Source organism: Anthonomus grandis, chromosome 3, assembly GCF_022605725.1.
Source record: "Anthonomus grandis grandis chromosome 3, icAntGran1.3, whole genome shotgun sequence".
Classification (NCBI taxonomy): Eukaryota; Metazoa; Arthropoda; class Insecta; order Coleoptera; family Curculionidae; genus Anthonomus; species Anthonomus grandis.
In genome coordinates, this window is record NC_065548.1 from 37,552,125 (window position 1) to 37,580,112 (window position 27,988).

General features: G+C 32.1%; 2 protein-coding genes and 1 long non-coding RNA gene across 3 annotated transcripts; 2 read left to right on the forward strand and 1 right to left on the reverse strand.

Moving 5' to 3' along the window:
- Positions 1-10,369: 10,369 nt before the first annotated feature.
- Positions 10,370-20,010, forward strand: LOC126734449 (dihydrofolate reductase-like). Its single transcript, XM_050438099.1, has 4 exons — positions 10,370-10,578; positions 13,030-13,315; positions 13,372-13,481; positions 19,913-20,010. The coding sequence occupies exons 1-4, from the start codon at positions 10,493-10,495 to the stop codon at positions 20,001-20,003; spliced, it is 573 nt and encodes a 190-aa protein (XP_050294056.1). The 5' UTR covers positions 10,370-10,492; the 3' UTR covers positions 20,004-20,010.
- LOC126734454 (uncharacterized) lies at positions 18,858-23,522 on the reverse strand. The gene is made up of 3 exons (XR_007660057.1): positions 23,359-23,522; positions 19,156-19,311; positions 18,858-19,102 (listed from the first exon to the last, which is right to left on the reverse strand). It is a non-coding gene; the product is annotated as an uncharacterized LOC126734454 (long non-coding RNA).
- Positions 20,049-26,813, forward strand: LOC126734450 (dihydrofolate reductase-like). Its single transcript, XM_050438100.1, has 4 exons — positions 20,049-20,283; positions 20,332-20,611; positions 26,475-26,584; positions 26,636-26,813. The coding sequence occupies exons 1-4, from the start codon at positions 20,201-20,203 to the stop codon at positions 26,721-26,723; spliced, it is 561 nt and encodes a 186-aa protein (XP_050294057.1). The 5' UTR covers positions 20,049-20,200; the 3' UTR covers positions 26,724-26,813.
- The last annotated feature ends 1,175 nt before the right edge of the window (positions 26,814-27,988 follow it).

The window sequence follows — 27,988 nt, forward strand, 5'->3', positions numbered from 1 at the left end:
ACCTGAAAATATCTGGTTTGATCATATCGTACTATCCTGCGAGCAGCACAGCTTATAACTTCTTATTACTGGGAAAGTTGCAAAACATGGGGTGGGGTGTAATGTTTAATCTTTTAGAGTCTTATTTCCGAGATAGGGATCAGATGTAGTTGGTGACCATAAAAGGTGAATCCTTGTGAAGTATACTATTTTTCTTGAAATTATTTCATATTAACTTACATATCTCCCCTTTTTAAAGTACCTCCCGGGTTTCAAAAAATAAATATGTAAATCAAATAATAAATCAAAATATCACAATTTTGGCATGTAGATGTTGTCTCGATGGGTTACCATCTTGTTGATAGGTTGGCGGGTTCCGTGAACAAGATCTAATATCTGGCGCTCTCGCCACGATATCAGGGATAGATGAAAGTAGTTAGATTAAAAATACGTTACATGCGTTTCGCCCCTAAAACAATCACCAGATCTAAATAAAAATAATAAAATATTATAACTTATTTAAATTAAAATAGATCATAAAAATATGAATCTGATCAAGCTTCTAAAAATCATACTCTTAAAAAACAGCAACTTTAAGACATAATCTACGGGATAAAGAGAGAGAGAGAGGGGGGGGGGAAGAAAAGGTAAACGAGATAAACATAAACGAGATAATAAATTATTTAAACAATCTTATAATCTATTAGATACCCACACCTCCTAGGAGTTACCAGGAGCATATAATAATAGGATAGATCGTAAAATTCAGTAATAGCTGCTTTTTAGTTTTAAGTGTATTTTATGACCTAACAGTTTATCATTGGTGATAATAATGTATTAGTGTTTGGCTAGTAAAACATCATTAAAAAGTCTATTACTATATCTAATATCACATCAAGTCGATGATATCCACTGTTCTACTGTTGTTTCTGGTACTCATTAATTATTCCAATATGTACTTGGTGCTGTATTGGCTATTTTTGTTGGTGTTCATGTATATTTTTTAGTTTCAATTTACCTTTTTCGCCTTTTCCGTAGTAAGTTTTTGTAAGATTATCACTTTATGTTAAAAACGACAGATGTCATAGAAAATATGTTTATGTCATTTTATTAAAAATAACATTATAGAAATCTACAACTATTAGGTTTATTAATAATTAAACATGCATGACAAATAGTATTTATTAAAATACAAAAGTGCACAAACATCACTTTAAGTATGATTGTGCACTCAAGTACCCATTAGTTAAGAATATTAATTGAAGGTATTCGGTTAATAATACATTACTATTTATTTTTATGATGAAACGGTGTTTTGTATCTTCTAAGATATTTTTCTTTTATGTTATCGGGATTATTGACTTTTGTTAGTTTTAGCATTAAAATAGACCAACACAATAATATGTAGTCTAACTAGTATATAAATACATTTTCTTTTTGTTTTGTATTATAATGGATAAGAAAACTAGCATTATAAGCTGATACATTTATAATAAGTGTTTTTATCGAATTTTATTACATTTCCTTTTTAATTTGTAATATATTAGGGATATCCAATATGAATACGTACTAAGTAATGTAATGTATCTGTTATAGTACACATATTGACCCATCGAAAACTGCCGAGTACGACTTTCAATGTGAAAAGTTTAAAAAATCATCGTAATGATTACTCGAAGGCATCTTAATCACAAAGTTTTCCCAGCCAAACTGAGATTTTATGGATTTTCTCAAAATGCAGTCAGATGGTTTTAGTCATACTTAATTGGTTCGAAGCAGCGGGTTAGGATAGATGTCGATGATGTACAGTTGGTATCTAAAACCGTCAGCATAGTTAGTAGGGTACCACAATGAAATGGACTACTGTTAAACCTCGGAAAAACGGTAATTCTGCTTGTGAGCGCGAAAAGGCAATGAAATAACATTATTACTACTAATCAGTGGTTTCTGGGGATTGGCCTTATTCCTTTTAAAACCGAGTGTAAAAAACTTGGACTTTCATTTCATGAAGATTAGATATTTGGAACTCATATAACTACATTAAGATCTATTTGTAGGTATAAATTCATATTAGACACAAAAACTAAACTAAAACTAATAAAATCGACAATAATGTCACTTGTTGACTTTAATACTTGAAAATAACAAAGTTAGGCAAAGTTGCTTTGTGTTGAGTGCTTTCAAAAGTTTGGTTAGAATTTGGTTAAGTACATTTCAAAAATTTATATTTTAACTCAGTATAGGAGGCCAGAGCCAAAGACAAAGGCAAAGACTGTCACAAAATATTTTAATTGGCAGGGCAGCTACCGCCGGAAGCACTATTAATAATTCTTTTGGCAATTTAGAAACTGAGTTACAAGGGGTATCTTCATCAAATATTTAGAATTACGATGAAACAAACCCGGTCGATGATCCGGGTCGCTCAAAAATAATAAAAGAGAACGGAAAAAAAGAAACTATATATTGCGTTATTCATAAATTATAAAGCGCAAAAAATGGTCGACTTGGACGGAAAATGGGCCACCTAAATGCTTGTTATAATAGTTATAATAACTTGTGGTGCTTTCAGAGTGGTTTGGCTTCCAAACTTTTGAGGATTGGTTTTTAAACCTAGTGCTAACTATACTTAAACGTCAAGAGAGGCGCAAAGTGATTATCGTGGACAATTTAAGTTCACATCTTAATATAGAAATCGTCAGACAATGCAAACTTAACAAGATTAAATTTATTTCACTACCTCCCAATACTATGCATCTGCTACAGTCCCTAGGCGTAGCCTATTTTCACCCAATGAAGGGACATTGGCGTAAGATTCTAAATTATTGGACCGCTCTATGTAGTCATTTTACTGGTATTCCAAAAAACCATTTCCATGAGTTCCCTTAATTTAAAAAGATACTTGAACGACAAAACTAGAGAAATGATGTGCTAAGAACCAAAGATCAGGTTTCGGAAAATATAGAATTTATCCGGTAAACCGACAACCTGTATTAAAGTCTAAGGTCGCTGAGAATTCTAGAATAACAGAAGCTCTTTCACAGAGCTTTATTGAAAGAAAGCGATGACAACGCTTTACATTTTCTTGATGGTAAAATCGAAGAAGTAGAATCTTTAGTAACTAAAGAGCCTTCCGTTTCTTTAAGAAATATTTTCGTTAACAAAAACGTTGGTTCTTACATCGCCGTTGTTTATGGCCAAAAATATTATCCAGATCAAGTAACAGAAGTGTCTGATAATGGAGTTGTGGTAAATGCTATAGGTCCATATGGCAAACAATGGAAGTGGCCGTTGCTAAAAGATAAAGTGTTTTATGAAGCGAAAATATTGTTATAGTCCCGACACGCCGAGGAAACAGGATCATTTTTGAAGAATTGACTGATTTAGAGTAAAATAACCATCTAACTTTGCAATACCTAACTAATTTATTACTTTTATTATTTCATACCAAGGATTACTTATTTTAAGTTTGTTAAGTATACTCTGAGAGACAATACAAAATTACACCAGTTTAGATTTCCACTGGTTTGTTTTGAGTTGGTTAAATTTATTCTAAAATTTAATCCGGTGGACTTTTACCTAATTTATTACTTTGTTGAAATGGCTTCGATTAATTCTGATACAAAAATGGTGCCAAAGCTCTTAGATAAATCTCTTTAAATCAATTAAATTATATACATCAAATTGCTCTAGAAGCTAAGGCTGATGCTTCATGCCAAAAACAATTTAGTTTTCGTAATATAAAAAAAAATCAATAAAGATTTTGAAAAGCACCATAATTTTCTCCTCGCCTTGATAACTGAGGACGAACGTCAGTTACCTATTGAAAATCAGACTAAAACTAATTTTTTTACAAAATCTCAAGAGGTTAAAACTATGTTTTTGACATTTTTGAAGTACTTTTAAAAGACTCGATGTTACCTTTTAATAGCACTTTTGCTCCTGCTGCTATTACTAATAATGCATCAGATCATTCATTTATTCCTAAAATAAAATTGCCTACTTTTTCTGGAGATAAATCATGTTTTCCTACTTTTAAACAAAGTTTTAATACTATGGTGCATAATACGTAATAGAGCTATATCTACTAGAAAAATGTAATTATCTTCTTATGTCTAGTCGGCCCACCACATGTTTTAATTTCAGATATATCCATACTTCATGAAAATTATCTTATTGCCTACACTACTATAATAGAGCGATATCAAAATCATCGATTATCAGCTTATAACCACTGGAAAGCTATTGAAAACTGTCCTAAAGTTACCATAGAAAATGCGGAAACTCTGTGTAATCTGGTTGATACATTTACAAAACTAATGAGTGGGATTAAATTGTGTGTTATATGATGCTTGATAGATGAGATTCTAATACTAGATGTACATATGAGTAGTCTCGGGGGCACTAATGGAATTTCCAAGTATCAGTCTGTTAAAACTTTTGTCCTTAAACAATGTACAACACTAGAATGTGCTACTAATATATTTACTTCTGTTCCTGATATAAATAATAATAATATCTCTTTATTTAGCAAATATGCTACATATATATTACAGTAGAAAATGAGCAGAAACCTTGATCCAATATAATGAATGCGACGATACTGTCAAAAAAGTAAAATATTTGATAAAAAAAACCTTTGAGATAGACTATGAGTAGTAAATTGAATTAATTTAGTAAGAAGTACCATAGAAAATAACTCTAGTCTAGATATACCGATAGTTTGCAAAGGAGCAACCTTACTCTTACTGCAAAGCAAATAGTTTTAAATATGATTATTTTTATAAGACATGAACGTACTGCACAACAGGCCTTCTCAGAAGCATCACAAAATCCTATTAATTGGGTTTAATGAGAGTCTGGTATGTCGATGCGATGATGCGTAAAATTTTGAAATTATGTAGGAAATTTAAATCATATTTATATTTTATCAATTTGAGGGTAACCTTCTTGGGTATTTCTTGATCACAGGCAAGTTTAAGCTTCCATATATGTTGAATTAATAGTTTGGCAAAGATAGTAAGGGGGGTTAAATAACCCATGGGGTCAAAAATGTTACACAAATCAGAAAGTAATTTTCTTTTAGTAAGAAGCTCTATCACAGAAGAATTAAAGTAATAAAGAAAAGCATCTGATACCGGACTCCATTTTAAGCCAAGGATTTTTTAATGCGTAATACATTGCGTTTTTAGGGTCACAAGAATGCGATTCTTTAGGATTATTGGTAGCCCATATTCGAACTAGAAAACCTGCTCGCATCAAATGAGCAATAAGTCATAAGTAGCAAAATGTCCAAAGAGTCATGAGACCCATGTATATCATCAATATGAGATGAATTAGTGATTAGTAGATATGCTTTACTTTGCCTTACTAAATGAATTCAACTGAAACATTTTGCTGCCGAAATAGCTAAACTAGGGAGTGAAGTTGCTTTGTCAAGTCTTTAAGAAAATTGAAACCTTGCTTAGATAGTCAAAGATTTCTTAGAGTGAGAGGTCGTATTTGCCATTTTGGGCTAGACTTTGATGTCAAATTTCCCCTTTTATTACCTAGAAAAATTTACATTGCGGCATACACATTACTCATTACTTGCTTTTACAAAATTTTTGGATTCTTAATGCTCGAAAAGCCATTTATAACGTACTATCAAAATGTCTTACCTGCTGGGAAACCAAACCTATCCCTTATCCACCCCCTATGGGTGACTTGCCGAAATACCGCGTGAGCCAACATCGTGATTTTTCACATGTTAGTATAGACTTTTCAAAAAAGACCATTAAAATTTACATACCACTGTTCATATGTTGAGCGGTTAAAGCGGTTCATTCTGAACTAGTATCTGAATTGAGCACGGAAGCCTTTTTTGCGGCTATAAGACGATTTATCGCACGGCGAGGAAAAGTAACTGATATTTACTCAGATAACGGTACAAACTTTCTAGGCGGTTCTAATTATTTAAAAGATTTTTTTAAAGATTGTGCTGCAAAGGAAGGTATTGTTTAGCATTTTTTACCTAGCGTAAGTCCTCATTTTGGAGGCATATACGAATCCAATATCGCATCGTCGGTAATGAAATTCTTACATACGAAGAATTAAATACTTTTGTAGTGCAAGTAGAAAGTGTGCTTAATTCACGCCCTCTATGTCCTTTTACTACAGATTCTAGTGATCTATCAGTATTAACCCCCGGGCATTTCTTGAATATGCAGCCACCGACTTGCTTACCTGATCCAGATTACACAGAGGCCCTTACTAATAGATTATTGCATTGGAATCTTTAATAACCTTCCCATACATTGCAACACCGATCTAAATGGATTGAATCATTGTCAGGTCCAGTTGATTGTGGTATTTGACGTTGGTGCTTATAAGGAATGAAAATCGCCGTCCATTAGATTGATTAATGAGACGCATAGAGAGAGTGATTTATGGAAAGGACCAGGTTCCAAGGGTGGCTATAGTTAAAACTCCTACGGGTTTACTCAAACGCCCTCTCGTTAAATTATGCCATTCGCCAATATCTCTTTAAAATGCCTTTCACTGGGTATTTTTAGGGTGGGGAAGAATGTTTCTCTCATTTATGCTTCTTTACTAATCTTACTTAGTTTTTAATTACGATAAGTTTTCTTTAAGGTTTAAAATATATAATCGTTTTTCATATAACAGTCCACACACGTATTTCTTGGTAAATTATCAATACCTTGCCCTTTTATCCTATTTTACCTTATGGATCCCACGCGGCGAGAGGAGTGAGATATTTTGACCGAGGTCATCCGCTAAAAAATTGACTACGAAACCTGTGTGCGACACCGGAAATGTATTGGTAGTACAAAAATAACCATTGAGCAGTACTTTTATCTCATGCGAGATAAAACCAAAGCGCGTCACGTGCATTACTGATAAATCAGGGCTGATTGGGGTATTCCACATCCTATGAACCATTTACTAGGGTACGTCGAGCAATTTTCATTTATTGTTGATTTGCCATATTGTCATTAGTACCATTAAATTAATTACTTAATTATTAAGGGTGTGCGTCTGAAATAGAGAATCACCTCCCCTATTTCGGTATGCTGGAGCAGCATCTTTATTTTTACAGTCTGGCCTTGATAACTTTTTTTTATTATTTAGTTAATTAAACAGCATTACATAATCAGACCCAAAACATTAACTTTTGTACATCTTATACTTCCTTAATCAATGTGTTAAATATACGACCATTACTAATGTATTATACCCATTACTAATACGACTAATACTGCATTAGGGGAATTATACCAAAGTTAGAGGATTTAAAGCCTGTAATCAAGCAGGCCAATGCTCCCTACTTCCTATACCTGCGTAATCATTTAGATACCGTATATCCAATCGTAATACATATACTATATACCGGGTGGTGCGTCGCCTAGCGGAACGTAGGAAATCCTATGTACATTTTAAGGGGGTCAATTATTGGCTTACCTGTACATTTTACAGAAAAAATGTAAGATGATTTTTTGAAGAGACCAATCTGGCAAACCCTCGTGCAAGTTTCAAAAAATTTTAATAAGCGAATCTTGAATTATTCAATTAAATATAATCGCAAAATTACCAAATTTTCGGTTCAGGTAAAAGCAGACACCAGCCACCAGCAAACAATTTGTTATAAGGCTTTGTCAAATCTGACGTACAGCCGAATACAAGAAATGTTTTTTTTCGTTTTATCAATCTCACAACCATACATTCAAAGTAAGACACATTAACATTACTTTTTTATCTAAACTTTTATTTAATATAACGATGAAGTTAAACCAATAACAATTATTAATATCGATTATTAAAAAAATAATTTTATTATACTTAGAATTTGATTAAACCAATAGCAGTATCTGAAATATTTTCCATTTATTTTCCCATCAAGCCTATCTGGTCCATTTCAACCATTAAACCTATTGTTAGTAAATTCGAGTCCAAAGACATTGCAATAAATAATTGTAAATGTTTAACTCAGAAGATCGAAAATAGATCCGAAAAAAAGTATGGAAAAATTAAATGAAATACAATAACTTTTTTAAAAATAATAGAGAATTACATAAAAACATCAATTAATCAAATGTTCAAACAACCACCCCATTAACAGCTAAACAATATCCTAACCGATCATAAAATTAATTTCTAACGTTACTAAGTTTATATTGGGAAATTTTATTATATTCTAACGAAATAGCGTTTTGTAAGTTTAGATTCTCAAATTTTACACTTTTTAAATGACCCCACAAAAAGAAGTCATTCGGTGAAAGATCAGGTGACCTGGCTGGCCAAGATATCCGGTACCGTGGACCAATAATATTGCCGTTAAAAGCATTTTCCAAGCACTCCACGTAACCATACGGGCATTATGGGCTGGGCAATCGTCCATTTGGTACCAGATCATTTGATCTTCCTGAACAACTTCTTCCAAGGCGAGTCCAATTTGATTTTGAAATAAGTCCAAATAGGTTTCAGCTGTTAGGTTATAGTCCATAAAAAGGGTCCAATGATATGGTGTCCGATAATTCCCACGAATACATTTGTTTTTTGGGGATATTGTGTCCGAGTATGAACAAAGCGATGTTCATTGGCTCCAATACCGACAATTCTGAACATTTGGTTCATTGTTGAGAGTAAATGTACATTCATTGGTAAAACAAATATTTCTTAAAAAATTCCTATCATTATTTGCTCTTTCCATCATTTTAAAACAAAATGCCATTCTTCGCTCTTCATCTCCTTCCTGCAGCTCTTGATGTTTTTCGAATTCATACGAATAATATTTGTTTTTTTTTAAAGTGCGCAATACCGTTGTATGATGTTTAATTACCTCTTGCCCAAGAACCCTCGTACTAACCATCTTGTTTGCCTCCACACTCAGTAGAATATTAAGATCTCTGTTCTCTCTTTCTTCGGCTCTATTTTCGATATCCTGAGTTGAACATTTACAATTATTTATTACGGTACCTTTGGACTCGAACTTATTGACAATACGTTTAATAGTTGAAATGGACGGAATGGGCTTGGTGGGGAAATAAACTGAAAGCATTTCAGATACTGCTCTAAAACTGTTTCCCGCATAATGCCACTTAATTATGGCTATTTTTTCGTCGATTGAATAATTCATACTTGTTTTCAAATATCGACTGTCACTGATTTATTGACACTTTTTCTCACGTCAGTGACAATATTCATTTTACTGGTGATCGTTTGGTTTTACCTGAACCGAAAATTTGCTAATTTTGCAATTACATTTAATTGAATAATACAAGATTCGCTTATTAAAGTTTTTTGAAACTTTGCACAAGGGTTTGCCAGATTGGTTTCTTCAAAAAGTTATCGCGCGAGTCGAAAAAAAAGTCGACGCACCACCCGGTATATATTAAGTTATTACATATGGTAATGCTAAAATGGGCTGCTAAAAGTCCACGATCATGCATGTCCACAATCATATGTGTTGTCTTAGCTGTAGAGGAATTTCTTTAAAAAATATAGGTTGGGTTTTCCTGTAGGAAACCAAAATAAGATTCGCCTGTGTAAAGAAATACGAAGAGATTACATGGTCACCAATTACCCTAAACCATACATTTATTGAAAACGGATGCTGAAAATAGTTCATGAGGATTTTTCTCAGCTCATAAGAGATGATTATGGAAATTTCGCCTAAAAGTAGTCTCTTCCGATATAGGCGAGAAAAAAGCCTCTAGGTAATAGAGTAGAAAGAGAGATGCTGGTCAGATTATTTTTATCAGAGTCATAAAACATACTCACACACACAGAGCTTGCACACGTTGGATATGATAAAAATGTTAAATACGGTGAAGCTGCTTACATTGATTATGTTTGACTTACATTTTTTGAGTACTTACTTCAGGTGAGTCTGCAATTAACTCGAGAACCGTTTTCTTTTAGTTGCACAGTTCGTAGTTATCCCGGAAGCTCCCATTCAGTTTGTTATTTGAAAGTCCATTTTGAGGCAAAGTTTGGTGAAGACAAGCAAATGTTATATTACGGGATATTCTACGTCCTAAATACAGCTCAGCATGCAATTGTCGAGCTTTTTATATTTAACATAGAACATAGATAAATATTTACTTCTAGACAATATATTAAATAATGTAATTCAGCTCATGGAAAAAAGGCAAGAAATATTTTTTATCAAATTAAACTTTTGAATTGAATTTTGAAAAATTAGTTCTAATTTGGAATTTCTTAGTGGCGTACCACTTTTTTCTTTAAGAAAATTAAGACCATTACCCGTATGCGCGCCAGTGATCAACATAACAGTCTTAATTCTATGACAAAAAATGCGCAATAACTTCGTTTTAAAACCCAAAATTTCATTTGCATATCTCAACCGCAATACGCAATCAAGCATGATTGGTTATATTTTTAACTATTCTAAGTATTTCAATTTGTCGAGTATCAAAAGATTACGACATACAAAATAATTATTTAATTTTTGTAATCTTTGTTTGAGTTTAGACGTTGTTTAGTCAGTAGTTAAATGCCGAATATTAAATTTAATTTGATCGTTTCCACCTGCGAAAATAATGGAATGGGCATTAACGGAGACTTACCATGGAGAATACCGTAAGTAAAATATTTTTTAATAGTCTTCTTAAAGGTCAGTAATTTATCATAAAAACAATTACGCAGTTTACGTGGAAGCGGAAACAAAACACTAATGAAGAAATTTTACTGTTTCACAACTTCGCACGTTGTTTCATCATATCTTTACTTTTTGTCGGTTTCTCACGCATGGATCAAAAGAAACACAAGGCTAAAGATCAGAACGCACGAGCATAGCGTATACACTCTGGTTTCTATCATCTGTCGTTGTATTTAAGGCCATTCTGAAACTTATGTAGTCTTTTATTGATATGAGTGATAATTTGAGATCTTTTAAAAGGATTTTATATCATATAAAAAACTACGATAAAGAATTGGCAACAGTTTAATTCAGACTGATATAGTCGTATATCTAAGGTCCAGTGAAGATTTTGCAATTATTTTTAGAATGCATAACATTAATAAATTATATTGATATGTATTACATAACATTTTAGATATATTGATATACAGGGTGTTTTCAAAGTTGGCTCATTTATTTTAACCACTTGGAGGACTATAAATATAGGACATCAAAAGAAGTTTATATACCAAAAATCACCTATATAAAATTTGCATAATAAAAGAAATAGTAAGGGAGCCCCATCGTGCTGATAATACATTTGCATTTTAAAGTTTAGAGTGATGTGAAACTGAGACTAACACATGTCAGAAGAGCAAAACGGACCAAGCAATCGGTACTTATAGCATTTGTGATAAGAAGCTGTAAACTATTTAAAACATTTTAATTACGCTATAATTGAAAAAAAATGCAAATCGGATAACATGAGTTTAAAAAAATTATTTTCACGGGTAAAATACTCATCTGGAGTTTAGTGCGTTCCTCCCAACTCACCCTTTATATAAAACCTTTAATTTGATGTAGGTTTTTTTAGTTTTTGACATATAAGGCTTATACCCTAAGCCTTCTGTTATATACAACTCCTAAATATCTAACTACAATCGAATGTCTTTGATAAATCAGATATTAATATAGTCGCTAACTTCTTATCCATGTATTGCATCATTAAAATTTGTTAAAGCGCTTGCCGTACTAAAACCGGGGAGAAAACCTGACTGAGTTGCATGTAGCAAGCCCGCATCATTAAGTAACAAAAACATCTATCTGTACCCAAGAATTTTGCTTAAAACTGGCAGAAGACTCATAGATTTTTAGGGTGTAATTTGACCTTGAGCAAAGACAGACTGACAGAACAGGACTATCATCCCTCACCATAAAAAGTAGCATATCATAGATACTCACTGCATTGGACTTGCCCAAAATCAAAGTCAAATTCTATGGGATTATGCTATTTGACCAAAAAAATCTGTGAGATCCTTATTAGCTCTCTTCTGATCATAATATTGATTAAAAAACAGTTATTAATTAATATTGTATATCTACTGGCAACTCTGGCTGCCATAAACTCCAGCTGTCTGCATAAATAGCGTTTGCATAAACTTGTGGTGTCTTCACTAGAAACATATTTTAGATAAGCAGTTTTTTCTCGCCTCACAGACAGTAGGACAAGGCTTCTAAACCTTTTATAGCTATTTGAATTATTTCTGGTTTTAATTCGTTTAAGTATATTAAAAGAGATATTACTCGCTTTTAAGAGGTATGTGGTAACTAGTTATTACCAAATTGAAAATATCAAGGCATAATGAACTTTTGCACATAGGTGATTTATTATTTAGATTGGACATATTTAGCTATTCGAGGAAGAATTGCTACCTTCCGTAAATAGAGGATGTCAAAATTGTTAAATTGTTTCAATAGAAAGTACTAGTGGACTCTATTAATTTACTTTATTATCTTCATCGAACGATCGCAGATTATAAGATACTGAATCAATTAACGTAATAAATGAAACAAACTTGTACAATACAATTATATGTCCATTTATTAGCTCCAAATACGCCGAAATGGAGCAGTTTTAGAATATGGCGGATGTAAACTATAAACTGTCTTAGCTATTTTTACGCATACTTAATTTGGTCATATTTACACTGACTCTTAATTCTACACTAACAGATAACTTACTTCTTACACTTAGTAACAATCATACTTGCACTCTAATAGCGGGGTTAAGTACTTTAACCTATTACACACAACGACCAAAATCGTAACAGGAGACTTTTGGGTTTGTAAAGATATGTTTTTAATCAGGTTCAGCGTATAAAAGCATTTATGGACCTTTACTAGGTCACTAAGAATGTAAAGAGAATCATAAAATTATGGACATAAACCGAATAAAAATATAATATTAATAAAAACACATCTTGATGACAGAAAAGAACGTTAGGTTATTTCCCAACAGTATCTGGGTAAAAATATGTGAGAAATTGCCGTAATTTTTTTTCCATAACAGCAACTCTTTAGAAAATATTTTATTTTAGAAAATTAAATGGCAATCCACATTTTGCTTTCAGATCTGAAACCGAATATTATCTACAAATAACAACTGAATGCAAAGAACAATCTAAAAAAAATGCTATAATCTTGGGACGAAAGTCATGGGAGGCTACACCATGGAAACCGCATCCAAATTGCATTAATCTAATTTTAACCAGATCAGATGACTTAGATTTGTCTGGATATCCCGACACTTACACATGTAAAAGTCTGGCGGATGCCGTACAAAAACTAGAGGAGGATGAAGATTTAAAAAAGAGAGTTGGAGATGTTTGGATTACTGGAGGATCAACTGTATATAAGGTAGTATTTTGTTAAATAATAATCTGGAGCAACACTTCAAATCTGATTTTTTTTAGGATGCTTTAAATAGTAAACATTTCTATCGTCTATACCACACTAGAATTTTCCATCCTTATGAATGTGATACATATTTTCCTACAATACCTCAACATGTTAAAAGAGTAGAGTAAGTACAATTAATAATTTTTTTAAATAATCATTTGTTTGCTTAAATTTTAATAAGCAAGTAAAATCAATATAATTAGTTTACAATTATTAATATCGAAGAACTCGTCAGAATTCATTATTTTATAATATTAGTTAATTAAATCTAGTAAAAGACTGAAGGAAAGAAATACTTCTTTTATTAATTTAAGATACTAAAAGCTTCAGCGTACTGACTGATCATAAAAAAATTAATTGACACATCGTAAGTTAATCAAGTCTATTTTTTGGCTTATTCATTAACCTGTTCCGCAAACAAACGAACAAATTTTTTGATGTCATAATAAAAGTCTTACACAGGTCAGAAGAGGAAAGAAAAAATATGTATTGATTTAAGATAAACATACATTACATATATAAATACATTTGACAAAATATTATCTCTCGCCGTTATAGGGAAAAAACACTATTTACATCAGCAGCGTAGCCACATATCAGTAGTGGTGTAGTATCAAGGTAGTAGTGTCAAATACTGAGTTCCATAAGAAGCCTTTGAGTGGACATATGCCAAATATACAGATGTTGTAACAAGTGTCGAAATATTTACAGTTGCTACGGAACGCAAAAGCTCCAAAAGAAATTTTTGTAAAGGGCATCATTTAGGCATATGTAGGCTATATGTGCATTCCATAATAGTTTTCAACCCAGTTTCACTCCCAAAAACGTTGCTGGTTCATTAGGGAAATTCAAATCTGTATTTTTTTATGCATTCATACAACTGATTAGTAGCAAACCAACCAGTGACAATCGATTGTGTCGTAACCCTAACCTGAAAGTGATCAATGTTTAAATTCTTCTTATCAACAGTTATATTATTTTATCTTTATGAAATATACAAGGTCGATATCGACTAAAGTCCAGGTTCCATCTACTCTTTCAAGAGAACGCATTAAACTTTCACGGGATAGATATGGGTTCTATTCATTCTATACATTCCATATTCTATGCTGTTTAGGGAATCGAAGATTACGCATTGTCTAAAATATTTGCACTTCCTCTCACCATCACCACTTTCCCTCATCGCAGAGCGGCCGCCTCCCATCGTCTGATATGTATTTGCGGTTTTTATTTTTACAAAATAACAATAATAATATCGGCATGACTCATTTTGCTGGGTGACACTGCACTGTTGGATTTTAGAGCACTATTATTTTTTCTCAACTGAGTATGGCTGTTTATACTCCTTCCGAAAGAATTCAAATTATTAAAGGGTTTTATGGAGGCAATACGGCAGAAGAATGTAGGAATATATTTTTAATTACATTTGAATATAGACCGGTTCCTTGCGAGGAATGAATTTTAAAGGCGGTCTCTGATTTCGAATTTTAGACATCCTTTTGTCTTTAAGATTGCCTGATCATTTTAAGTGCAAGAACCTTCTATCGAAAGACTCCAGGAGCAAGAACAAATTGAAGAAATTGTTTGTAGTGCCCTAGAAGTGGATTCAACACGATGAAGAAGAGAAGAAGAGTAGTAGAAGTGTTGGAGAGGAACTGGGTATGATCCATAAAATTGTTACCAGTATTTGAAGACTGGAATGTTAAAAAACCATGATGGGAAAGTAAATAAAAATAAAAATTGTTTACGAAATATTCTATTTTTAGATTTTTTTTCCATTATATGTGTTTCTAAAGCCTGCATCCGAAAAATATTTTAGAAACCAAATGCAGCCTGCGAATATCAGAGTATATGAAATATATACGTGCGCGTTGCAACATTTCGCTTTTAATCACCTCTCTATGCATAATGTTCCATTCTTAAACCTGTATATTATTCATACATGAAACCAATATGTTATTTATTTACCGACTGACGCAAGTTTTTTTTCCCTAAAACTTTATTTTAACAGATAATTTTGAAGTTTCACATGTAAGAATTCGAGATTAATCTGGATTAAATGACGCATTCAATTATTTTTATCAATTCCGATTCTACCGGCAATGCCAATATTTTCTGCTTTTTAATATGACGTTAGGTTCAGCATAAAAAATTATGATATTTGGATACCTAATATAAAATGACTATTTGCTAAAATAATCATTAATTTAGAGTGTAGATTCAATTTTGATTTTACACAATTTATATACAATTCATCTGAGTTCAATCCAGGCAAATCCAAAGTCTAATTCTATTCTTTTGCTAATAGAGTGACAAAAAAGTTGTTTAAGTACGCTTGAATCTCCAAGTCGATAACGTTCAAATTCCTTGTTTGACTCACGCCAAGAGGTTTGGGTTTGGATATTCCAAATTATTTGTGGTTTCGAGATTATATAAAAGTTAAGGAATAAATGTTCAACGCTGCTTCCTATCTACTTTCGTCGTCATTTTCTACAGGAAGATATAAAAGTATTATTATGCGATTCACTGGTGTTTCTTTTTCTCATAGTACATCTCCTATAAAAGGTTTGTATCATCACAGCAATTCAGACCTTGATGACTGCAGCTCTGAGCCGTTGAATTATGCTATAATCAAAGCATTCTTGCAACTTATTTAGCCAGCACAGCCGGCGTTTGCCCATGCTGAGCTTTCCACAAATCTTTTCCTGGAGTATCAACTGGAGAAATGTGTATTTCTATCCTGTATCATCAATGTCAGGAACTATATGACCTAGATACTAAAGCTTTCTTTTTTTATGGCGTAATGGTTCAATACTTCGGCTTGAGTAATTTTATCGATCCCGTATAAATACGCCACATTCTAGAGTAGCACCACATTTCAAGACTTGTAGCTAATCCATGTGGTTTTAGGAAAAAACGTAGCAGCGCAACATTCTCATCCTAAGTTCATTGCAATACATCGACCCGCACCTAAATTTTTAATTTTCATAAATGTTGATTTGGCAATCTCTATCGTCGTTCTTATTTCTCTTGTTTGGTCAGCCAATTGTTCTAACCAAGTTCCTTGATACTTATATGTCAGCACATTCTCTATCCAGTTTTTGCCACCGTCAGTTTTACAAGGTTCATATCTTGTTGGTAGTTTTCAACTATTATTAACTTTATTTTCTCTATGTTAATTCTTGGTCCGTGTTCATTATATTAATTATTTTTCTATTAGATGTTATGTATCTTTAAGATAACTTGTTAACAATATGGTGTCACCAGCATACCTCATATTCCCATATCAGCTAGTGTATACCTTGAAATAGCTTCGCTTTAGAGGTTAACTACCAGCGGTGATGAGATACAACTTCGTTTCCCACGACGAGTCCGATTATAGATTTCCAATTTTTCTGACGTCGTTAGAATTTTTTTGTCGTCAGGGCAATTTTTTTGTGCAACGAGCAGTTGATGTAACTCATTATGTTTCACCTTCTAAAAGTCTTCTCAAAATCAAGATAACCTATTGGTTTATATCGATACAGCGTTGGAAAGTCCTTTGCAGACTCCAAATTGTGTAGTATTTAAATCTTCCACGAGTATTCTATAATTTTTTTTGTGAATGTTTATTTTCAAGAAAAACATAAGAAATTTGGTATATCTTGGTATATTGAATTAATTGAACCTTTCATATGCCTATTTAAAATTTCCAAACCAGTATTTTTAGCATTTACTTTTTTTTTAGCATTTTACATTTAATAGCACGTTATTGGGTACAACCACTTTCCCAACAAGTCACAAAAATTAATGCATTTAAAAATTGTCAACAAAAATAGCACAGATGGCTTTGATTTATTCAATAACGGCTTCGTAATGACATGCCTGCCTATTTTTTTTAAACATTTTGACAACATATAACACAATTTTAACAAATTTTATCATATTTTGTCACGTCATATTACTTTGTGTGAATACGAAAACAAATTTTTCACTGCAGCATTTTTTACAATATCTTAATACTATATGTCTTATCTAACATTTATCTAACATTACGTAGGTACACACAAACGCTAAACAAAGGGGAAAAACTGTCGTCAATACAAAACTAAATACATAGTAAAGTGAAGACAAATTATTAGGTTTTTCAATTATACTAATATAAAACTTTTTAAATATATTGTTCGAAATTATTAAATGCATTATTAAATTATTAAATTGCATATTATTAAATGCAACTCTCTGGCTCTGTGAACTACGTTTGGTGCAACCATTTCTAATATTCCTGGAGTTATGCTTTAAAAAGCTTTCGCTGTAAAATTACAGCGCCGTAATAAGCACCGTCTTGCTGAAAATGAAGAAGTCCTAAATATTGTTCAATTTCATCTCTTAAATACTGCAAATATCGTGCACCAGTTAAAGCGCCATGAAAAAAAATCGGTCCGATGATGCGTTTTGATAACTCCTGCCCAAACATTCATTCCGAACCGTTCTTGAAGCTGAAGAAGATTAAAAACTCACATAGCTTTTAATCTTCTCCCGAAGATGCTAATAGTTTACTGTTTAATAGTTTTTTGCTACTAATTTCAATAGTGTTTGTTCCCAATAGCGTACTATTTAAAAAACAATGTATGCCTTAATTTTGGCATTTACTTCATATTAAAAACGGCGTGTAAAAGATTTTAGCCATAAAATGCACTGAAATTTCTCGTTCGCTATTTTTTCGTGATTACTTGATCAAAAACGCATTCATGATACTCTTTTAGAATTAAAAAAAAAATAATTTCTATGAGTTTAAAATAAAAAGTAGCAAATGCAGGATCTTAGAATATTTTTTGCAATCGAAATACGTAGTAATATTTTTAATAAGAAAGTTTTATATTTATATTTAAAATAAGAAAGTTAGTGTCACGTCCGGTTAAATCGGTTAACATTTCATTTATCTTTATCTTGAAGAATAAAATAGTTACTAAGTGTTCCCTCTTTTCTTGTGTAATTCGGTATTTATAGAAACCTAACTTGTTGAATTTATATTCTATTTAAATATTGTTTTAGGTTTTTTGAAGCTATTGTATATACCGAAAAAAGATTTATCCTACCCTAAAATGTTGTCAGCTTAGAATTTATGGAATTAAATAGACAAAGTTCTATGTTAAGGATACAATGTTAGGTTTCGTGTAGTTTAAAAAAAAATCAGCTTAAACAGAACCCCCAACACTCTTCTGTTGTAGGGCGTCTGAAGAGCTATTTAGGACAACTTCGAAACTTCGTATTTTCTCATTATTATCATAATAATAATAATATTAATAATTATTATTATTATTGCTTCTTGTAATTATGATGAATTAAAGATATTACAAGTAGTTTAATAAATAATTCAGTATATTTGTTTTACCCAAATTTCTATTCTGGGTGGGCCAGAATAAACGGAAAACTCTATAATCATCTTTACTTTTTAAGAAAAACAAATGAAATTTGGTATAAAGGATTAACTTGCCTAAATAAAAGCGCATCATTATTTTTCGTAAAATATAATATTGTACAAACAATGATAACATTGTTGATGGTAAAAATATTGTAACGATATTTGAAATGCCGAGAATACTAGCCTAATTTCCCTTCATTTTGAAACACGTTCGTGGCACACCGCACGTCTCTGAAAGGTGTGCGAATCTTCCGGAATCATGGTCAGCCACGTATAGGAAGCGGATATCAATCCGCTTATCACTGAATCCATTGAAAACCAAATCGATGATAATGGAAACCCTATACTTGATGAGGTTGAAATATATTTCCAGCAAGACGGCTCTCCTTCTTACCATGTTTTTCCCGTTCGGCAATGGCTAGACGACGAGTTTCCAGATAAATGGATAGGGCGAAGGGGGCTATAAAATGGCCTGCTACATCTCCTGATATAACGCCGTTGGACTTTTTTCTATGGGGTCATTTGAAATCTATTGTGTTTACTCCCCAACCTGAAAGTTTGAATAAACTTCGTCAATGCATCATCAACAGCTGCCATGATATTCCACAACATGTTTTTGAAAATGTCCTTCAGGAATTTGAATGAACATCGCTTATATCATTGTTTGGCCAAAAACGGGCAACATTTGAAACACTTATTGAAATAGAAACTGATATTTTCATGTTTTTGTTTTCTATCTGAATAAATTAAGATAAACAAAGATTTTTCTAATTTTCTCGAAAACGAATCGACCGATTTAAAAAAATCAAACGTCAAAATAAAATACTTCGAAAGACCTATTAAACAAGCTATTACTCGATATCCCTTGACATTTAAAATTTGTAAGGGGATGACCCTGGGGGGCAGAGGGTGAATTTTAGGTTAGAAAGTTGTTCCCCTTGACAAACCTTTTGACGTTTTTCGGCTTTTTTTTTTTAAACAGTGGTTTTCGATAAATCCGTGGAGGGAAGTTTTTAAATGAACACCCTATATATTATACTAGAATAAAATATTACTAATAAACTTATTTCTCTATATTAATTAAACAATTCATGTATAAAAACTAAATGAATGCGTTTTTAAAAAAATAAACTGATGTTTCTAACTTTCAGGGATCCAAGAATACCCCAAGGAATTAAAGAAGATGCTGGACACAAATACCTTATCAGTGTTTACGAAAATCTTAATTTTAATAAAGAATAAACTATAATATATTGTCGAAACAATTGCTTAGTCATTAAGAAGTAATTGAATATACTTATTCAGCCGAACTGTGCCAATGCTCGAAAACCTGTTTTGGTTGTTTATAACCATAAGCAGTTAAACGACGGTTGTAAAAAGATGTATTAGTATTACTCGACTTAATCGAAATAAAACCGAATCTAATTCAGATCGCCGCGATGCCGTTTAAATTTAAATTAATTGTGGCTGCATGTGAAAATAATGGTATTGCTAAAAACAAAAAGTTACCATGGAGCATACCGTAAGTAATTGTTTTTAATTTGAATTAATTTATCAACATCACAATTAGTTCAGAGACCGCTTATTTTCTTCGCATCACCGGCGAGGTCAAAGATAAAAACAAAAAAAACGTGGTGATCCTAGGCCGAAAAACTTTTGAGGACAGTCCTTGGAAACCGCATCCGCATTGTATCAATTTCGTCCTATCTAGGTCCAACTTGGACGTGTCACAGTATCCAGATACATATGCCTTTAAAAGCTTAGATGAGGCTATTAGTAAATTGAACGATGATGAATTTAAGAACAAATATGAGGATACCTGGGTTCTTGGAGGAAATGCTGTTTACAAGGTAATTTCTAAAATGTTCTCAGTAACCGAATCCAGAGACAATCTAAAGTCCTGCACCTCTTAATTATTAAGGTTATGTTAAAATACAACACCTAGTTTTTTTTTATTAGTGAATTGAATGTCTATTACTAGAACGGTAAAAATAACTTAACCTATTATCGATCATTGTCAACAAACTGCAGCTATCATTAGTAAAACAACGTAGAATGAATCCAGAAGTAATTAATATTATCAAAAAAGTGAATAGGTATTTTAAGTCTATTTTATTTCAGGAAAGATTACTCCCTAACTCAATTAATTCAAGTTCATTACAGACGAGCAGTTAACAAAGTAACTCTTGAAAGCTCTTTAAATTACAAATTAGATTCTAAAGCTCTCCTATACATTGTAGCACTTGAGATCAAATCGTTTACACCATTCCGGGCTCTCTAAATAATACTACTATAACTTAGTACCAGTACAGTGACCAACCGATTTCTACAGGCTAAATAAAAAAATTATACGAGGACTAATTTTATTTATACTTTGCACTCTACCAACTTCTTTATGTTGCCGAATATTACTTCAAATAATATTAAGCCTATTCGATAGCAATAGAATTCGAGATAACCCTTCTTACCACATAATAATTTTAAATACATATACTACTAAACAGCATAAAATAGCATTTAACAGTATCAGTCTTATAAGCACATATAACATATTTCCATAGCAAAAATGCTTAGGAATGTTACTATGCTGTTTGGTTGTCAACAAGTTTCAATAACAACGTATTTCTTACACAGTCTCTTTTGGGTTTACTCAGCATCCTCATTTCTACCACGCGTAGCATGCTTTGGGTTTTTATTATATTACTGCTGCTGTGTGTTAATTTAGCCTCTCAGCTCATTTTTATCGTGGCCGCTAGACATATTCATGCCGAGGTATTTAAATTGCATCACCTGCTCTATAGGCTTATCTTTAATTGTGAGCTTACATCTGAAAGGTTCTTTAGCGACGGTCATGCTTTTTGTTTTTTCAATAATTATGATCATTTTAAGTTGTTGTTTTACTTGGTAGAACTTAAAGAGCTGTCTCTGCAGGCCATTCTCGGTCTCCCCGAATATTGCAACATCGTCATGCATAGCATATTGCCTTGCTGATACGCTTATTATTCATGCTGTATTGCATGTTTAGGATTGTCACTTCTTATATGATTTTGTCCATGAGAAGATTAGATAGGAATGGACTAGTGCTCACTTCTTGGCTGATTCGTCCTGATTCTTCTTGGTATGTTCTTCGAGTCGAATTTGCGGTATTGAGATTGGAGATTATCTTAACTATGTTGGCTAGTGATTCTTTTTCCAACAATATTTTGAGCAGGTCGCCTACTTGGTCTTTGTCAAATGCTTTAATTAGATCGACGAAGCTGGTCAATGCCGGTGTGGGATATTCGATCGCCTTTTTTATTTTTTTGGCGTCAGTGGTCGATCTACTTTTTCTCCTTGCTATTCTTACCTGTTTGTTATGTGTTTCTCTAGTCTATCCTTTAGCAGTCCTATAAACAGCTTCATCGTTGTGTTCAAGAGGGTTATTACTCTATAAGTTTCAAAACATATTTTTTGTCCTTTTTTGAATATAGGGACTGTTAAGCTTGTGTGCGAGTCGTTTGCTATTTCTGTTGTGGTCAGAGCTCAGATTAAAAATTGCTCTTGCGAGCTCCGGGTCTCCATGCTTTAAAAGTTTGTTTGGTATATTTTTTGTTGATAATGCTTTCCTATTTTTTATTTTTCTCAGTTTTTCCTGTACCTATATCCGTCTCAGAGACTGTTGCAATAGACAGATGCTGTCTGATATTCTATGTCGTATCTTCGGCATTGTAGACCTTTAGTTTTATGTGTTAAGTCGTGGAAAATCTGCCTCATCTATTTTGGGTTTAGAAAAAGCAAAACTCTTGAATATTGTAAATAGCACTTCTTAAATTACTTATCGGAATGAAATACCTGATATGAGAAGCCTAAAACAAATTCTTGACAAATATAGTCGTATTTTTAGTGGGATTGGCAAAGTGAATAAAACATACAAAATAACTTTAACCAGTTACTTTGCACCTAAAGTGTGTTCTGCTCGAAAAATACCCCTAGCATTAAAAATAAGGTAAAATAAAAGCTAGACCAGATGGTAAGTGAAAAAATCATACTACCAGTAACTGAACCAACGAGTTGGGTTTACCCTATTATTATAACGTCAACATCTAATGGTGATGTAAGGATCTGCATGGACCCTAGGGCTTTAAATGCAGTTATTAAACGCGAGAACTTTCACATTCCCACTATTGGCTCTTTATTTGGTGAACTTCATAATGCACTCTTTCATATTTTCGTTTGCTTGATGCTTCTCAGGCTTTTTTACAAATACCTTTAAACTATGACAGTTCCAAAATGTGTACCATAGCTTTTCCATGGGGTAGATACTATTATGTCCATTTACCTTATGGCATTAGCTCAGCTCTCCAAATTTTTCAATGTTTCCTTTATGAAACTTTAGAAGGACTTGTGGTGCGATAAACTATTTTGATGATATTCTCATTTTTGGGTCTTCGCTAGAAGATCATAATTATAATTTAGACATTGTATTAACAAAAATTTGTGGACTTTAAATCCAGAAAATGTTGTCAAAAAACAGTAAAATTTATTGGTCATGTTATAAGCAAAAGTGGTATATAATAATACTCTCGGAAACTAAACTTTAACTATAATCTGAACTTACTAAGTCAAAATTTTGCTTGGTTTAGCATGATGAATTCACTATCTATAACATCATTTAAGTTACACATATTTGTTGTATATTTATCTGCTATTAATCCAAATACTTTGGTCCTTGCACCAGTTGTTCACAAATAACAAATATCGAAATTTGTTAAATAAAGAAGTTTTAATTCATATTTTCCATGAAAATTCACAATTAACGTTGTAACCCACCATTTTTGCACAATTGGATAGGTCTTATAACAACAAAATAACATCGACATTTTAGTTTGTAAATTAAAAACTTTAGGAATTACAATCGGATAAGATATAAAATAAACAAAACATAGCAAACTAACCTCACTTTGTTCGGATTTGCATGTGGCACCATCCTTTAAAAACTGCTTGAACTTTCAAATACAAGTAAATAAAGCAAGGAAAGTGTAAAAAAGTAAAAGATTAAAAAACCTTACATCAGATTTGCCTAAAATTTGGCACACAGATTCTCGCATATATTCCGCTCAGACCGATTATTTTGTTTTGTAATATTCGATCTGATTATCTTTAAATTTAGTAAACTGTAAATAATTGCCGAATAGGGAATACCGCCAACCACGGGAAAGTCAGCGTGCCCCGAGTAAGATGCAAGCCAGACTGAACAGCTGACGAGGGAAGCCAATAACAGGATTAACAAACCACAAAATGTAAATTTTAACGAATCGCCAAACAAAATAATCGGTCTGAGGGGAATCGAATAAGAAACACTTTGACCAATTTTCAACTTATTCTGATTTGAGGTTTTTTTTCTTGTACTTTTCTAAGATGCGAAAAGTAACCAATCACGAGTGTGGATTAGATGTTGGAAAAGCGGCAAATGAGCATGACTTCCTTCCCCTTTTTTTAGGCGCTGTATATCACAGAACAAATATAACTCTTGATATAACTCTTGACATTTGGATCAAATAGTTAAGGCACGTATACATTGAACAGGATGCGCCTGTCACGCGCCACCAACGAATCGATCATTAAATTTTCATTTAAAAGTAAAACCTCAAACAACTGGGTCTTGCTTCAGTTTAGTTAAGCATTTGACTAGATAGTGATGATATTGATAGTGTATTTCATGATAATGTCTAACGACAAAATTGCAGCGTTACTAGCAGTGGGTAGTGAAGGAATAGTAATTGAAGATAGTTTACTTAGAAAAAAGAAAATCTCGTCGATGGTTACGTATTGAATTATATAAAAAACGTTCTGGTTTAGAACTTATGCAAGATAAACTTTGAACTTACTTCTTTTTCCTGTGCTCACAGAATCTTTCTCCTTTTTGTTCTTCCTTTTCTATATATTTTATTTTTCATATATATTTATGTTTCAGAGCAATTGCCCTTCAAGCATCTGCTTTAAAATCTTAAAAAAAAAATATTTTTTTTAGGATCCTATAAATTGGGGTATTCCCTATATAAATGAATGATCAAAAGTTGCTTTTCTTCGGTCCACACAGCAAGAAAATTTTAATGGCGTCATGCCACCATTTTGAAGCTTTGCAAAATGAGCTAGGGACCAAAAAGTAGTATTTATGTTAATAATAATGTGTGACAAATCTTAAATTTTTATATAAACGCATTCAAAAGCTCTTATATTTTGAATGCGTTTATATAAAAGTGGGGACAATTAAAAATCGCACTGTATAATAAAATGTGTATGTATTCTCCACAATTTTGTTTAAAGGCATACAGGAATACTTTACGAATTTATTTGCAGGAAGAACAAGATAATCTAAATGTTACCATAATTCAACAAATGCATCAAGAAAATGCACTGTTTGTTATCGATAATCTTTTAAATTGTTCTTTGGGTCTATAAAAACTAATTATATTTATTATTAATAGTAACTGATTTCGTCGGCATCAATTTTCTGGTTGCTTCAGCACATTTTAGCTCCATTTTTTTAATGTTTTACACAAATTATCACAAAATACGCGCGGGATGACAAACTGTCAAATTTGTTATTTTTGTTTTTACATCAAATTTTTCTAAAATCTAAAATAAAACATTAAAATTTAATTTTTAACACGACACAGTATAAAGAAAAACATTATATGATGTACGGCCGTGAACTGTCATTTTAGTACTCGTTTAGAAATTCCAGACTTGCAAACGTCTAGACTTGTACTAAGCCATTTCTCAGACTTGTAAAATAAAGTACTATTTTGGGTCTCTGAGATGTCTTTCAATCCAATCAGTCAATTTTTTTAAATTAAAATATATCTTAATAATATATACGTACCCATTATATTTATTCCTTTTCCTATTTTATTCCATGCCGCTCCTGTTATATCTTTTCTGGAGTATTGCGATAATTTATAATTGTACAAAAAAGGAATTTTTTTTACTTTCGAGATATATTATACGTTCAAACTTTGTTCATTCACATTTTTGTGTTAAATATCCATCACTTGGCGATTGACAGTGCCAGTCTCTTGGCGACTAATCACTTGCAAGTACGTTACTGATCCGTGACTTGGACGTCCGTTAACGAGATACAATTTGAATCAACATACAGAGAGGAACAAGAAACTGGCAAGTGACGAAAGTATAAAAACAGTCAGATGTATGTTGCATAGTGGACGAGAGGTCTGTCGCGGACCCGTCACGTTCAATGTATACGCCTCTTAAGGTTTTTAATCTTTTATAGCGGTTCACCTTAATTCGCGCGTGCTTATTAAAAATCTATAAAATAAGCTCATTAAAACGTATAGGTTTATCGTTAATGGTATTAAAACAAATTTTGTAATTAAAATTCTTGTATTAATAATTTTTGGAATGATTGGGGTTTTGGACAAGGTTATATCATTAGAAATTTAATAATATAGTAACTAAATTATCTTATATTTAACGCAAGCAAATTTTAGAAACCACAACATATCTTAATCAAGTTATTTCTTTGCAATATTTCAATACCTACGGAAAACTATGATAAAACTGCACACCGATTGATATAACAATTAAAAACAATTTAAACCCGCAATTTTAAATATTTGACAGGATTTTAGCATTAACTGAAAAAAAATCTGGGTTTGGCTTATAAATATATTATAGCCTTTTATCACATTTAAAATTAATAATTAATTCTAGGAAATATACGGAACAGAGCATTTTTACAGAGTCTACTTTACTCGCGTATTTCATCCTTATGATTGTGACACTTTTTTCCCAAATATGCCAAACACTGTGAAACTAGTTGAGTAAGTATTAACATCAGACTTAAATAAAATATTAACTTTGGCTTATTTTAGGGACTCCAGAGTACCCCAAGGTATCGTCGAAGATGCAGGACATAAATATATGGTTCATGTATACGAAAATATAAATTTCAAAGAATAACCTAAGGAATTATCTAACTTAGTAGCCAATCAAATAAAGCTGTACCTAAATTGATCTTTTCACTGTTAATATTTGTTTCGAGAAACTTTAGTTTGTGTTTTAATTTATTCGTTTACACAAAGCACTGTAGATAATGCTAGAATAGTGCAGAACATATGGGATATAGGGAAAGAAAAAGTATCTGATAGGCACCCATTCTAAACCACTTCAACGTTTTTCGAAGATCAATATACATTAAATCGGCTTTTATCATTTCTTTTACAGTGCAACATCCTTACTCAAAATCATTTTAGATTTTTACCATCCAGCTAAATAGAAATGGCAGTTTATCTAACCATAACAAAAATTATTCTATTTTTGCAGGTAGTAAACAATACAGATTGTTGAATTAATTGTGGGACTTGTTTGCATTGTCCTTAGAACATTGAAAGACTAGAATTAGGAAACAATAACCTTTTTTGAGTTGAGCATAGGGGCAAGGCGGGTGTTTTATTTACACACATATTCGCCGATTCTCTGTTGTCAAGTTTACGCGCATTTTTAAAAGAGGAAATTTTCAGCTATATATAAATGCTAATTGAACTTATTGATGTTAGATTTTGGATTAAAAATAAAAAGTAGAAATAGATATATTTTATTCTAAGCGCAAAAATAACATCTTCAAAGCAAAAAAAATTATTAACTTTCTTATTCCTAAAACCGATTGTAAAAAATTTGAAATGGCAACACCGCGGGCAAAAGCTGGTGTCATCTTGCGAATTGATTCTCATAAAAAGGCTTTTTATTGGAAGAGTTCATAAACAGTAATATTGTTTATAATTTAAAGCATAATCTATTAATAATACATATTTTTCATGTAAATATTTTTTGACGTCACTGGTAAAGATTACTTGTGTCGGTGGAGTGGTTGCCTTTTTCTCTAATATAAGCGATCTACATTCATTTAACTTTGAAGTTGACTTCTTTATAGAATATCTATCATATTTCATGAAAAAAAAAGGTTCATATTTTATTAAAGAGGAATAGTATTGTTTTGCGCCTGTCAAAATAAGTGACAAATTTTTATGATATTATAAAGTCTATTTTTTGCCATTTCTACATAAGTATTTACATCATTGCACATAGTTCCACGGCAATGCTAATTCTAGCCTTTCAATGTTCTAAGGCATTGTTTTAATAATTTAAGTAAAAAATGGAATACGACGGTATTGATGAAAATATACTAATTTTAAGACTTGATCATTATGATATGAGCGGTCTGGCTA

Coding starts and splice junctions, on each gene's coding strand:
- LOC126734449 (XM_050438099.1), top strand. CDS start 10,493: ATGCCGAATATTAAATTTAATTTGATCGTTTCCACCTGCGAAAATAAT. Junction 10,579..13,029: donor GACTTACCATGGAGAATACC/GTAAGTAAAATA, acceptor TTTTGCTTTCAG/ATCTGAAACCGAATATTATC. Junction 13,316..13,371: donor GAGGATCAACTGTATATAAG/GTAGTATTTTGT, acceptor GATTTTTTTTAG/GATGCTTTAAATAGTAAACA.
- LOC126734450 (XM_050438100.1), top strand. CDS start 20,201: ATGCCGTTTAAATTTAAATTAATTGTGGCTGCATGTGAAAATAATGGT. Junction 20,612..26,474: donor GAGGAAATGCTGTTTACAAG/GTAATTTCTAAA, acceptor AATTAATTCTAG/GAAATATACGGAACAGAGCA. Junction 26,585..26,635: donor AACACTGTGAAACTAGTTGA/GTAAGTATTAAC, acceptor GGCTTATTTTAG/GGACTCCAGAGTACCCCAAG.